The sequence below is a fragment of the Pelodiscus sinensis genome, chromosome 3, assembly GCF_052426305.1.
Source record: "Pelodiscus sinensis isolate ZL-2025 chromosome 3, ASM5242630v1, whole genome shotgun sequence".
Taxonomy (NCBI): domain Eukaryota; kingdom Metazoa; phylum Chordata; order Testudines; family Trionychidae; genus Pelodiscus; species Pelodiscus sinensis.
In genome coordinates, this window is record NC_143054.1 from 182,525,622 (window position 1) to 182,539,667 (window position 14,046).

The 14,046-nt window shown below is 41.8% G+C and overlaps 1 protein-coding gene across 3 annotated transcripts in view; it reads left to right on the forward strand.

The window, feature by feature from the left end:
- The first annotated feature begins 319 nt into the window (after positions 1–319).
- The window catches only part of SANBR (SANT and BTB domain regulator of CSR), a 49,585-nt gene continuing 35,858 nt past the window's right edge, over positions 320–14,046 (forward strand). For 2 of the 3 annotated variants that reach the window (XM_089777524.1, XM_006122163.5), the window contains exons 1-4: positions 664–797; positions 5,476–5,634; positions 9,176–9,362; positions 13,297–13,390. In XM_089777524.1, coding sequence (XP_089633650.1) covers positions 5,485–5,634; positions 9,176–9,362; positions 13,297–13,390 — 431 coding nt within the window. In that variant the 5' untranslated portion in view covers positions 664–797; positions 5,476–5,484. Of the gene's footprint in view, positions 523–663; positions 798–5,475; positions 5,635–9,175; positions 9,363–13,296; positions 13,391–14,046 lie in introns of those variants that run through there. The other variant, XM_089777525.1, reaches the window with a different exon arrangement.

Genomic DNA, 14,046 nt, shown 5'->3' on the forward strand with positions numbered 1-14,046 from the left:
GGGGATCGCACATAGGTGCAGGGACATGTGACTTTTACCCAGAGCTACCCTGGGGGTGAAAGGGAGGCTCAGGCTGGGGATGGGTGGGGGTTGTCTCTCGCTGCGAGGTTGGGGGCTAGGGTGACACCGTGCCATGGCTGGGTGACGTCGCGTGACGTCCTGTGGTGGGTGACGTCATACTGACAGAGAGGTGGGCGATGTCGCGCTGTGGGGAGGGGTTGGGGCGGCGGGATGAATCACGCTAAAGTGACGATGGCGGACGGCGTGACGTCACGCCGAGACAGGACTGGGAGGGGGGGTCACTCTCACCTACCCGCGGCTCCTCGCGACTTGTTGCTAGGCGATCGGACGCCGGGGCTGCCGAGGCGCCGCTGCAGTGCGACAAGGCGGGAGGGAAGGGGGGCGGAGACTCGACGGCATGACGCCGTCTCTCTAGGGGAGGCTGCACCGCGCCACCCAATTCGCTGCTCTCTGTCAGAGAAGGCGGGGCCGCTTGCGGTGCTGCAGGCTGATTGGTTAACGGTAAGCCCCTCGACTAACCATTCGCGTTTGGCCTCGCCTGGTGGGCTGCCTGCAGGCTCTGTCAGTACCCGGGCGCGGCAGGTGTGGTGGACCGGTGGGAGGAAACGGTAGCTCGGCGGTTGAGCAGAGCCGCGCGTGGGGCGGGACGCCAACGCTCTCTGGATCCGTCTCCCCGGGAGGCGCCTGCTTGGTTCGCCCCCAGCCCTACTTGGGGCTCCTTGTGGCTTCATACCCAGAGGTCCGCATCCGCCTGCTGCGCCCGGGTCGGGCCCCAGGTAACCGGCTCCCAGCTCCTCTTTCCTGTGAGGACCCGACTCGCTCTGCACGCTCCTGGGCCAACCCCACAATTCGGGGTGTGGCGCCTCAGTGCTGTGGGCCCCGGGATGTGCGGTCTTGTTGGGGCGGTTCCCTGCAGCCGTGGGATCTGCAGGTGCCTGGGGCTATGGAAGGGCGCCTGATCTCGGGAGGAGAACTGCCGCTGGGCCTGCTTGCTGGGGGCTTCCCCGGCTGGCTTGTGTTTCGCTTAAAGCCACTTTACTTGATCTGTTTTAATTGATGCCCGAGGAAATCGTGCCCCGCATTAGGTTTGATTTCTCTCCCATCTCCCCCTTCATGGTGTATGTGCTACGGCCGTCTAAAAGTTGGCATAACTTTTGTTGCTAAGGGGCGTGAATAAGCCACGACCCGCGAGACGTGAGTTACACCCACCTAAGTGCTGGAGTGGACAGCGCTGTGAGAGAGGGCTACTGCCTCTCAGGGAGGTGGTTTTATTATGCTCATGGGAGAAAGCATCTTCACCAGTCGTGCTATAGTGGCACAGCTGCAAATATAGACTAGCCCTGTGAGAGAATTTCTAGCACCATTTCTTCTTCCATTGGATTAGAAAAGCCTCTGCAAAAACCTTGTAATGATGGTCAAATTTACACACTAATTTTGTACCCAGATAAATAAGTGGAGGGAAAATAGATACTTAGATATTTTAGTACCTTTTAATTCACTAGTCAAAAAAGTACATTCACCTGCCCCACTTCCAAAAATTAAATAAAACAGCACACCTGCCCATTTTTTTCAATACTAACATTTCATGGACCTGCTTGGTCTGTTAAATATGTGTAACCAGAAATGTCACTCAATTTAATAAAATATTAGAAATGACATGTCCTAGGATATTCTCTCTGTAGTCCGCTAACACCCTGATAAATAGCGAGAGATCTAATGACTAATGTATTTTACACAGCAGTACAATTTTTCATTATTGTTTTGGATATTTACATGGCAAGGCTTTTAACATATGTTAATACTTTCTAATGAAACACATAGAATACAAAAATCCTTACCCCACCCATAAATAAAAGGAAAGAAAATAAATCCTCTGCAACTCTAGTAAATTCTTTGTATGGAAATGGTTAAATCCTAATCCTAGAATCGTGCTTTGTTGTGTTTCCATACTAAGGCTTCCTCTGCATTTTTTAAAAAATGCAGCCTTGCATGATTCTCCACATTTCTTTAACCATAAATAAACCCCCTATGTCTTATATTTACACTTTATATTATCAAACATTAAGTTGGAGATTTTATTAGTGCTATTTATTTTGAAACCCTATCTTTTTATAAAGATATCGTTATGAAATTGCTTTCTTTTTTGTATGTATTTAATGTACTAGTCTAAGTGGCTTTTAAAATGTGCCACACCCATAACTGCTATTTCTCACTTACCTTATTTGTAGCTTTTTTAAGTTGAGTTTACTTGCACTACTGTAGACTGTAAAGAACAAAGATGCAGTGTCATATGTGGAAAGTGGTGATGCTTATTATAGGCATTGTCCATGTTACAACTCTTAAGTATGTACCATTCCTGCAAAATAAAGTAGTCTTGAACATGGCTTTAGCAATGGCTTTTACGGAATTTATTATGGAACAAAAGAACAGTTTTAGAGAACTCAGTGGCAAAATAGGAAGTAAATACCAAGATTAATATGTGCATACAATATGCAAGCTCCTTCATATGCCTGAGTGATGACCCATGTATGTGTAACTCTTGTGTACTTGATCAGAATAAGCCTTGTTAAATCTACACAGCAATAGCTGTATTTATTTAAACGTGATATGCTTTGGGGACAAGATGCTTCTGATAGGGTAGGACATGTCAGTGTCCTATGTAAAAGAAATAAATTAGCGAAAAGGGATTGATTTAATCCACTCAGGAATAGGAACTGTTCTAATTCTGACACTGACTCATTGTCATTATTTATGCTTTTTAAATTAATCTGAGTTTAGTTTGCGGTTAAGGTTGTAATTGTCCATTCCTAGTCCATTTTATGGTGATCAAACTAGGTTTTCATCTATGGTATGTGCATGGATAGCCAACGCTGGGTTCCAGTTAATAGTTACTAAAATAGAAAAGTGAAATACTTGATAAACAAAGGCTTCATACCTTTCTAGAAATGTCATTGCCTTTTGGAGTACCTGTAATATTTGCATTGTTTAGTTACTTCAGCTGTAAAATGCTGATGCATATATTACTAGTAACCGTTCACCTGTGTCACTGGTACAGATCTGACCCTGGTCATCTCTTTTGGTAACTTCTTATGCAGTAGTCAATGATCCATGTGAAACTGTTGATTTCTGTGCATTCACTAATGGATAGTGGTCTGCATTAAAAAAAACCCTTCATAATTGACACTCTTGTTATTAATCTGAAACTGAAGGCCAATTATTGAACTCCTTCTAAAGGTCTCAATTCTGGAACAGTGCTGAAACACATTGGCAGCCCTGAGCAGGAAAACGTGAGTTCTGCAGAACATCTGAAAAGTCAGGATGTAGATGGGTTGAATTGGATATGCAGTATTAATGGAGATTATGAAAAAATGGGCCTCCTGGTAGGCATATAAGCACATGATTGGATCATAAATAACTTATTTATCAAGCTTTTAACTGATTGAGTTTGACACAACTGCACATTCTTCAAATTTTGTTCAGTATTTATACCTATTAACCTCCACTTTGAGTTATACCAGTTGCTAGTATTTCCACTTTAAGTGCTGTCTGTTTTAATAGCTACTCCCTCTTCATAAGCTTATTTTTGTTTACCTTTCATGGCCAAAGCATGTGCTGCAATAAGTAACTTTAAGATCACTAGAACTCTGCAAATTTCTAGATATCCACATGTGGATGTTGATGCAGATATCTAGGGTTGCCAAGTGTCTGGTTTTGAACCAGACAGTCTGGTATTTGAGCTTTCTGTCCGAGAAACAAATTGAGAAAATACTGGACATATAAATCTCCAGTATTTTCTTATTAAGTAAGTTTTATTATTATCATGAGTATCAGTACGCAACTATGCAGTAGAGAGGAGGGGGGCGGGATGGAATCCCCAGGGCCAGACTCACCCGTGCGCCCCGCCGGGACCGTGCACCCTAGGATCTGTGTGCACCCAGACCAGCCCCGCTTCCCGCTGGCCAGTCCCCCCCCCCCCCCCCCCGCTCCCAACTGCTTCCTGGCCAGCCCCGCTGCCCTCAACCTCCTCCCAGCCAGCCCCACTCCCCGCCAGCTGGTTCCCCCCAGCCCAGCTCTGCTCCCCACAACCCCTTCCCGGCCAGCCCTGCTTCCCACCAGCCAGTCCCCCTCTCTCCCCACTCCCCCGACTCCGCCAGCTGGTCCCCGCCCCCCCCCCCCGGCCAGCCCCACTCCCTCCAACCCTCTCCCGGCCAGCCCTGCTTCCCACCAGCCGGTCCCTTCCCCCCCACCGCCAGTCTCCCCTGATCAGCCCCGCTTCCCCCAACCCCCTCCCAGCTAGCCCTGTTCCCCGCCGGTCGGTTCCCCCTCCCTCCGATCTCCCCCAGCCAGCCCCACTCCCCTCCCAGCCAGTCCCCACTCCCTCCCTCATCCCATTCTGAGATCACGTGTGTCCAGTAGTTTTTTGAAACCCATCTGGTAACCCTACAGATATCCGCAGCTCATTTTTGCGGATGCAGATATAAGATTTTGCATCTGCAAAGGGCTCTATATGTCAGAACAATCTGTCTCATTGGCAGCTACACCTTAATTTTTAAAAAGTCTATTTTCTCTATTTTTACACAGTAGTTGTTATACTAACGCACTTGTCATTCTGTAATATTTGACGCCTCAATCTCTGCTTTTCCTATTTTCTACTTAATTAGAAAAATTAGGGTCCCAATTTGTTACTAATAACTTTACATTACCGTTGTCAGGTTTATACTTTAAAAAAAACCTTGAAATCTCTGTAACCTGTAATAAGAACTAATTGTACCCACTGTTTTACTGATTTTTTTTTTTTTAACCTGTTTGACCTACTCACACCTTCATATTTCAAGAAAGAGGAAATATTTAATACCACAGTATGCTTCCTATTTAGGGAATAATTTTCTCCTTTTAGATTTAGATATCAAACTACAGTATGACTCCTCTTGAGAGTTTCAGAATTACTTCTGTTATCTTTTTTTCAAATGCCCTAACATTTCTAAAATTGCCACTTCTAAAATAAAGGCTGCTATAACTTAATTGATGTTCTTCTTTTTAACTTATATCAAGCTGAATCATTTTTTAAATGACATAAGTACTTGGGAATTGATCAGAATAAAAGCCTGTTGGTACTGAAACAAACTACTTTGCCATCCAACACTCCAGTCATCTGAAGAAGTGGGCTGTGCCCACGAAAGTGCATGATACCATCTACATGTTTTGTTCGTCTTTAAAGTGCTATCAGACTATTTGTTGTTTTTTAAGTTTTTACTTTGCAAGTGTGTTTTAATGGAATCTGGGTTGCACTGATGCCTGTATATCTGGACTTTGTATAGCAATATTAGTAATGCTGCAGTTAGTATGTATTGTATTTTAATTATGCAATAGTTGTTACTATGGGACATGAGTAGTATTAAACTTTATGGTTTCTTATGTGTACATATTTAGAATGTTTGCTTCTCTACCTTCTAGTGCCAAAAGATGAGTCGAGGGTACTCGGAAAACAACAACTTTCCATATGACAATAATCAAATGGTTTTGGACATGATCCTGTACTCTTTAATCAGTGTTCCACAGCCTATCAACTGGGACAGCGTGGCAAGGCTGGTTCCAGGATTTACATCCAAAGAGGTAACTTTATTAACCGTTGGTATGTCTTGTCCAGAGAAGTACACTTTTATCTGGAAAGGTGAGGAAATGGTTTTCTAAAGTTACTTGTCTTTAAATAGGGATGTTAAATATTGATTAATTGAATAGTCGAGTAACTTCATGAATTCTTATCAGTCAGTCAACTATTCTGTAGTCCCCAGGGGTGAAACCACCAGCCAGTGCAACCCAGCCTCACTCCTGAGGAGCCCCCTGCCATTCCATGCTGTGGCCTCTGGGGTGCCAGGCAGGAGATGGCTCCCCTCACGGACCATTTTAAAAAACAGCTCCCCTCATGGACTGGCTGCCTGTCACCCTGTGGGATGGCAGCAGCCCTTGTCTGCAGAGATGGGATCTTAGATCCTGGACCTGGAATAAACCAGAACTGAGCCTGGCTGCCTGCCCGCCCAGCTCCTTATACACTTTAAATGCAGAGCTGCAGCAGGCGTAGGTCCTGGACCCATTGCAAGCCAGGACTAAACCAGGCTGCTGGCCAGCCTGCTAAAAATGTACTTGAAAGGGGCAGGGGAATACATGTAGTCTATAGGATTAACCTATAGGCTTCTGCTTATGGGTTAATCAACTACACTATTACATTCCTATTCTTGAAGGACCCAAAAGAATTAAGCAATATGTTAGAAAAGCAAATAGGAAGGCATTACAGAACTTCCACATTCAAGATATAGGTCAACCAATATTTGTAACTTGAATGAAGAATGTGCACCTTCTAGCCAAAGGTATATTACTTGGAATTATTCAAAATTAATTCCTTGTAGGTATTTTATCTGATATTTGATCTCTTTTCTCAATTAAGATAATATCACCGGACAGTAGAAAAGTGGTAGAAAAGACTCTGTTTTAGGATATGCAGAGCCTTTTTAGAAAGCTGTTGAAGTTATAGTGGTGCCCTGGTGATCTCAAGTGACTATTTAATCCATTAGACTTTGGCGAAGTTAAAATACATTCTCTCAAACTCCCATGTGAATTTTCCCATTGAGTTTAATTAGTCTATTCTTATATGTAAAGTTACTCTTATGTGTAGTGGATTAAGGCCTTATTTTACATTGAAAATCTCCATCTAATAAGTGAGCCCCAAATTTAAGTCTTCTTGTTTTTTGTTTTGTTTTTTAAAAAGCCTAATATTAGATGCTCTTCTTTGTGGAGTGTCCTTGTGAGTGCTCCACCTTAGGTGTTTGAGTGCTGCTGCGCCTCAAGTTGGAGAATTATTATAGCAGTGCCCTAGGTAGGCTGCACAAATGGAGCAGCCAACACATGCTGTTTGGAGTGGTTACCCCGCATGTGCAACCAATCTTCCCTTCCTTTTCTGTCACCGTTGGGCATCAGTCAGAACCCAGCAGTCACCCTTACCAATCTATTAGATTTCTAGTTAGTTGTAGAAATCGGATAGTTATTTGTTAGTTATGTCATAGTTACAGTTAATCGTTAGTATTTTTTATTAAAACTGTTTTGGGGGTTTTTACTGTTCCTGCTGTTGTGGTACTTTTTGGACATGCCTGGATCTCCAGGTTTTAAAGAAGTGTCTGACTTGCAGACATTCAATCCCAGTATCTGGGGGACACTCGCAGTGTGTCCTGTGCTTGGGTCAGAAATGCTCAACTAGTAAGTGACCACACTGCAAGAACAAGGGATGAGAGAGAAGGTCCTCTCCTGGCTCAGTAATTAGTTTAAAAATATGAAACCAAATGGGAGGAATAAATAGTTTTTATAACAGAGAGGTAAGTGCAGTGGTCCACCAAAGGTGTTTTAAGACCAAAGCAGACTGTGAAGAGCTTCACAAAGATCTGACAAAATTAAGTGATTGGGCAACAAAATGGCAAGTGAGATTTAATATTGGTAAATGTAAAGTAATGCACACTGGAAAAAGTAATCCCAACTATACATGCAGTATGATGGGGGACTAATTTAATTATTACTACTCGAGAGAGAGAGAGATCTGGAGTCATTGTGGGTAGTTCTTTGAAAACAACCACTCAATGTGCAGCGGCAGTAAAAAAAAGCAAACAATGTCAGGAATTGTTAAAAAAGGGATAGAGAATAAAACCGAATATCTTATTGCCTCTATATAAAACCGTAGCACGCCCACACCTTGAATACTGTGAACGGATATGGTTGCTTCATCTCAAAAAAGATATAGTGGCACTGGAAAAGGTTCAGAAAAGGGCAACAAAAATTAGAGGGTTTGGAACAGGTTCCATATGAAGAGAGATTAAAAAGACTTGGACTTCTCATCTTAGAAAAGAGGAGGCTAAGGGGGGTTATGATAGAGGTCTATAAAATCATGAACAAGGAAAAGTTATTTACTTCCTCCCATAACACAAGAAGTAGGGGTCACCTAATTAATTTAAATAGGTAGCAGGTTTAAAACAAAAAAAGGAAGTTTTTCTTCAGATAGCCTATGGAACTCCTTGCGAGAGGAGGTTGGGAAGACCAGGATTTAAAAGGGTTCAAGAAAGAACTAGATATATTCATGGCTGTTAGGTCCATCAATGGCTATTAGCCAGGATAGGTAGGAATGGTGTCCCTAGCCTCTGTCAGAGGTGGGGAATGGGTGACCAGAAAGGGATTACTTGAAGATTCCCTGTTCTTTTCACTCCCTCTCCGGCATCTGGCATTGGCAGAAGACAGGATACTGAGTTTTGGTCTAACCTAGTATGGGTGTTCTTATGTTCTAAGGATCTGTCCTGGTAATTGTGCTGTTCAAAATATTAATAAATCCCTTGGAAAAAGGGATGGACAGTGAGGTGGCAAAATTTGCAGAGAATACAAAATTACTCAATCATTAATTCCAATGCTGACTGTGAATAGTTACAAAGTGATTTATCTAAATGGGGTGACTGATTAACAAAACGATAGATTAAATTCAGTGTTCAGTACAAAATAATTCACATTGAAAAAAATATTCCAAATTAGCTATTACCACTCTATAAAGAGATCTTTGGAATATCATGGACATTATGGAAATTGGTCAGGGATGCAACCCAATGCTGCAGGTGTTCTAAGCCTCCAATTACCAGAAACTGGGACTGGACAACAGAGGATTTCCCTGTTCTGTTCATTTCTGAAGCAGCTGCATTGGCCACTGTCAGAAGACAGGATACTGGGGTAGATGGTCCATTGGTTTGACCCAGTACTGCCAGTTTTAATTTCTTGTGTTCTTATTTTACAGGTATATCTAGTTTAGTAATTTCAGGTGGCATATCTCACGGGTAAAGAAGCTAGGTTTTAAAATATCTGTCATGTTAAGGTTAAGTTACTGTGTGGTTTAACCAATCTATCTGACGTTTTAACATTCTTGATTTGGATTCGGTTTAGAACCCAATGTTGTTGACCAATTAGGAGTTGGTATATGTATCTTAAAACTTTTTAACCAAACCGTGTACTTTTGGATAATCTAAGCACTACATCCAGACATTTACAGACATTTTTTCCTTAACCTATGTATAAGATAGTTTAACATTGGCTTGAATACAATGTTTTAACTATGATGCAATCAATCTCTTGGCAGTGTGCAAAAAGGTTTGATGAACTGAAAAGCAGTGGAAGTTCACCTGTTGACAATCAGTACAATCCATTAATGGCTAGTGGCGGGAGTCCTGTTGAAAGCCTTGCTACGTATATCAAATCCTCTCTGCTGGATACCCAGGGGGAGTTTCAAGAGCCTTCCGTTGGGCAGAATACAATTTCCATAAGTGGTAAAATTCTGTGACTTCAATTATAATACTGTATCCACTGTTTTTATTTTGTTGGTAAACATGTTTCTGTAATTAATAGTTAATAATCTTCAAATAAGTTAGCCACAAATACTAATACATAGGGTTACCAGATGGTTTCAACAAAAATACCAGACACACTTGATAAAAATTTGTCAACCCCCAAAAAAATGATATGGGAAGTTTATCGACAACAATCTACATTACATCTCATATTTTACATTAGATTGTGTGGCTTTTATCAGTTTTTTTATTTGTCAAAAACTCATCTTTTGCTTCCAAACAAGTGAAAGGTATTTTAAAAAAATCACAAAGTTGACTTCTTACTGACTCAACGCTCAATTTGTTGTGTTCATTGGTCCATAGATTACCCATAACACTAAAAATTCTTTCCACACCAGCATTTGACACAGGAATTGAAACAGATATTGAACTAGTTTTAATAAATTTGGAGCAGCAGGTTCTTTGCTGAAAAAATATTCCTTACCTTAAAAGAGCACTGTGAGATATGAGAGAGATGAAAGCGAGACAAAGGACAACACTGTTGCAAATCATACGTGTATAAAAGGAAAATATTCAGCACTACTGCGTAGTTGCGTACTGATATGCGTATGCAAGTGGTGAATCAGCATAATAGCACATTCCACAGGCCTAGAGAGTGAGTGAGAATACTCGTGCGCAAGTTACATCATAACATGATACTAAAAAAACTTACTTAATTAGAAAATACTAGACCTTTATATGTCCGGTATTTTCTCAAGTTTTGTCCAGGACAGAAAACTCAAATACCGGACTGTCCGATTCAAAACCGGACATCTGGCAACCCTACTGATACTTAAACTAAAATAACTTTATTTCCAACTGAGTCAACCTATTTAGTATTTTAAGTAAAAAAATTTTTATAGTTTGTGGCTTTTAAAAATATAGTTACCATAACATTTAATTTTGACCTGCTTAAAATGATGTACTTGATTTCGTACTAAATCTTTCTGGTACATTCTTGGCAGCTTTGTAGACACAGGTAGATAATGTCAGAACTTACAGCTTTAGGTGACAATAGTTGCGATTTTAAGATGATTAGAAAATCTCTAAAGAAAGCAAAGGAGCAGTAAAGCATTGTGTTGGTAATTTTTTTAGATTTCACTCTTCCCTCCTCCCCCCCCCCCCGTCAAAAGCCCAATCCATCTGCTACTGTAGTCAGTGAAAAGACTTCTATTTACTACAGCAGGAATTTGGATTGTGTCCCAGTTAACCTAGTTGGCATGAAACACTTTAATGATGAGATTTCTGATGGTACATCCCTACCATGCAAGTGACTAGTTGACTATCCGATAAGCCAGTGTGCCGCAAGGCAGTGGGAGGTGTGCCGCGGAGAACAACAGAGTTCAAAATGGCTGCCCTTAAAGGGACAGGCAACCTTTTTTTGGTGTTCCCCAGTCTTAAAACATTTAAGAAACACTGCAATAAGCAAAAGCTTATTGAATAGTTGAGGAACTAGTCACCTAGTTCCTTCCCCCACTTGCTGACTCTATTAGAGGCAGCAAGGTGGAGAGCAGGAGCTGGTGCTGGGGGGAGCCGGTTTAAAAGCTAGTTCCCCCCCAACACCATTTCCACGGGAGGCCCACGAGATAGTGGGGACCAAGCGTGAGCCAGGAACTACCTGATTCCTGGCTCGTGCCTAGTTCCAGATACACCTCTGCTTTTTAAATGTATTAAGAGTCGACAGGCTTTTAATACATTTAATAGGCTAATGTGCAGCAGGAGGGACCAAGTGCAAGCCAAGACAGCTGATTCCTGGCTAGTGCAGGATCTCCCCACTGTGTCAGCAGGAGGAACCCAACGCGAGACCCTGCTTATCCCCACTGCAGCCTAACCCTACTGCAGCTCCCTGCTTATCAACTAGTCGATGGAAAAGCCATCGACTAGTCGATTAGTAGATTAAACTACATTTAACATCCCTAATACATAGCAGTCTTGACCAATTGTAGGCTCCCTGGCACACTTTTTTTTTTTAAACCAAAGCAGCAATGGTAACTTTGGGACGACGGACAAATTCCAGTCATTGTACAACTAATTTTCCCCAGGAACCTCAGTTAGGTACAGGACAGTATACTTCATTTAGATAAGGCCTGTGAAAAGAGGGTCTTGAAGTGCTCAGCAAAATCCAAGACCTCACCTCAGTCCTATGGGAAGGAATTTCACAGCCTTGGAACATCCACTCTGAAGGCTCTGCCACTGCCCTTCATAAGACTACCCTGGGGAATGTCAGATAGAGACCCCACCAATCTTAGTTGTCATGGCAAATTGTGTAGAAAGATGGTTTGAGTGACTTGGTTGCTATTCCAGTTACTGTCTTAATGATGGATTAGAATTTTGCACTGAGTATTGACTCTGCTGCTTCTGAAGTATATTGGCTGACCTAAATGTCATGTTGTTGTATTCTGAACCACTTAGTTTCCTGGTGGCCTTCAGCATCCAATACAGTTTCAGGGAGTTGTAATAATTTAGCCCTAAAGTGATAAAGGTATGCATTACCTTAGCTAGGTTCTCTTTGGATGGGATAAGAGGGCCTACTCTTGAGCAGTAGTCAGGGCTGCAACAAGGGTGAGGCAAGCGAGTACTCACCCTGGGCACATCATAATTGGGTGCAAAGAGGCAATAAGTAAAAATAATAAGCAGTATAAGTAAAGTGCACAACATGTGCAAACCTAAGGAGAGGGGGCACATAATTAATATTTTGCCCCGGGCACAAAAATACCTAGTTCACGGCACTGGCAGTAGTAGGGAAAAGTTATTTCTGGATACAGTTGCTTTTTGGGAATCTTGGAGCAGAGATTGATCCAGAAAAGCTATGACCTTGTGCATCCTCATCACAATTGAAAGACAGATGTGTACAATTGATGATGGGGTCACCAATTCTACCAATTCTTTATAGCCCTTTCCCTTGTAAACACCAATCCTCTGCATTTTATTGGGATTGAGCCTATACCAATACCTTTCATCCAAATGTCTGCTGTGCTCAGGAGCTTCAGAGGATCTACAAGATTCATCTTGAATGAGAAGCATAGCTTCATGTCAGCTGCTTGTTCTTGGTACTTCAGTCTCCCCTACTAGCCTCATGTTGAACACGAGGGGTGACAGAATAGCACCTTTTAGGATTTTCTGCATAGGGGAGGGGTCTTGTGGGAGAGTTTAAGCCATTCACAATTCACAGGTATCTCCTCAAGAACCAAGGAAAAGAAATATTTTAAAGTATTCTATTCATTCAGCCGGTGCATGGAAATTAGAGCATCTCTGCTAATTTGTGTCAAAAGAGCCAATGTATGAAGCAGTATTAATGTTAAGGTTTGACTTCTAAGTGTACCCAGTAAGAGCAATTTTAAGAGACAAAGCTTTCTTTGGCTGGTTTTCTTATTAACTATTTAAGATGATGACTTCTCTACATTCAAAGCAACAATTTTACAAGAAGTTTAAGATGCTTTTTCATATTTGATGGGTTACTATATAACTATAAGAACTTTCATCTGGAAGGCTACATATTGGGGCTCTCAGGGTCTGATCCAAAGCCACTGAACTCAATGGAAAGACTCTTACTGATTTTATAGGGTTTTGGCTCTACACCCTACTGTATCCTGTGCAGTAGTGAGGAAAGCTTATCCCAGTTAAAGGTCAATTACCCGTGACTTCTATGTCTGCTGTAGCACCTAATTCTGTGTCTAAAAGGATTTGACTGTCTGCCTCTTACTGTAACTTAAACTAGATTGCTGCTTTAAACCAAGTGTTTGAGAAGCTTGTGACAAATACGGTACTGACAATTTTTCTTCAGAACTGGGTCAACACAGTTGCACCACTAGCAAATGATATGAGACCTGGAGTTTAGCCTCAAGTTCTAATGCTTCTTTTTATTACGTTGAAGGAAGGTCCAGTGTCACTTCCACAAGAAACTGTTCTTCTGAAGATGAGAAACACCCTGCACGTAAAGGTGGAGAAAATGCTGATGAAAGTCAAGGGTAGGAGGATGGTTATTTGCTAGCTGTGAAACTAATATCTGTGAAACTGAATTCTACTCTTTGCCAATGTACATCTTTCTGTCTGTGTCTACACAGAATTTTGAGCATCTTTCCAACCATGCCATTAATTAGTATTTTTGCTAGCACTGATGGAGCTGCACTAGATGGAATACTAGTGGAAATCATTTATCGGTGTTTCTACTATCCTGTAATCTTATCAATTGTTCATGTTTTATCATAGTGTCATCTAACAGGGTGGCAAACACATTCCCCTCTCTGCTCTATTACAGCTTCCACCACTGTCTGTTACTTTTGGAACTTCAGTGGTGCTATGCTCAATGTAGAGAAAAACCTATTTGTGATTTATAATATTAACCAAATTACTAAGACAGCTGAATGACATAACCTAGACTCTGTTGTTTATGCAAACAAATGTATTACGTTCAACACTGAATGCAGTAGGAGGAGGGTTAGTTCCTGTACTTCAGGTTTTCACTGCTTAAACGGCAAGATGGATACTACACAACAGATATCTTTCTCACACTTGTAAAATGGCTTGTAAAGTATTACCTTTCATCTTATCACCTCATTTCAGACTCTTAGTATAGGTTTGACCTTCCTGGTGTGACACCCTCGGAACCTGACTGGACCAAGAT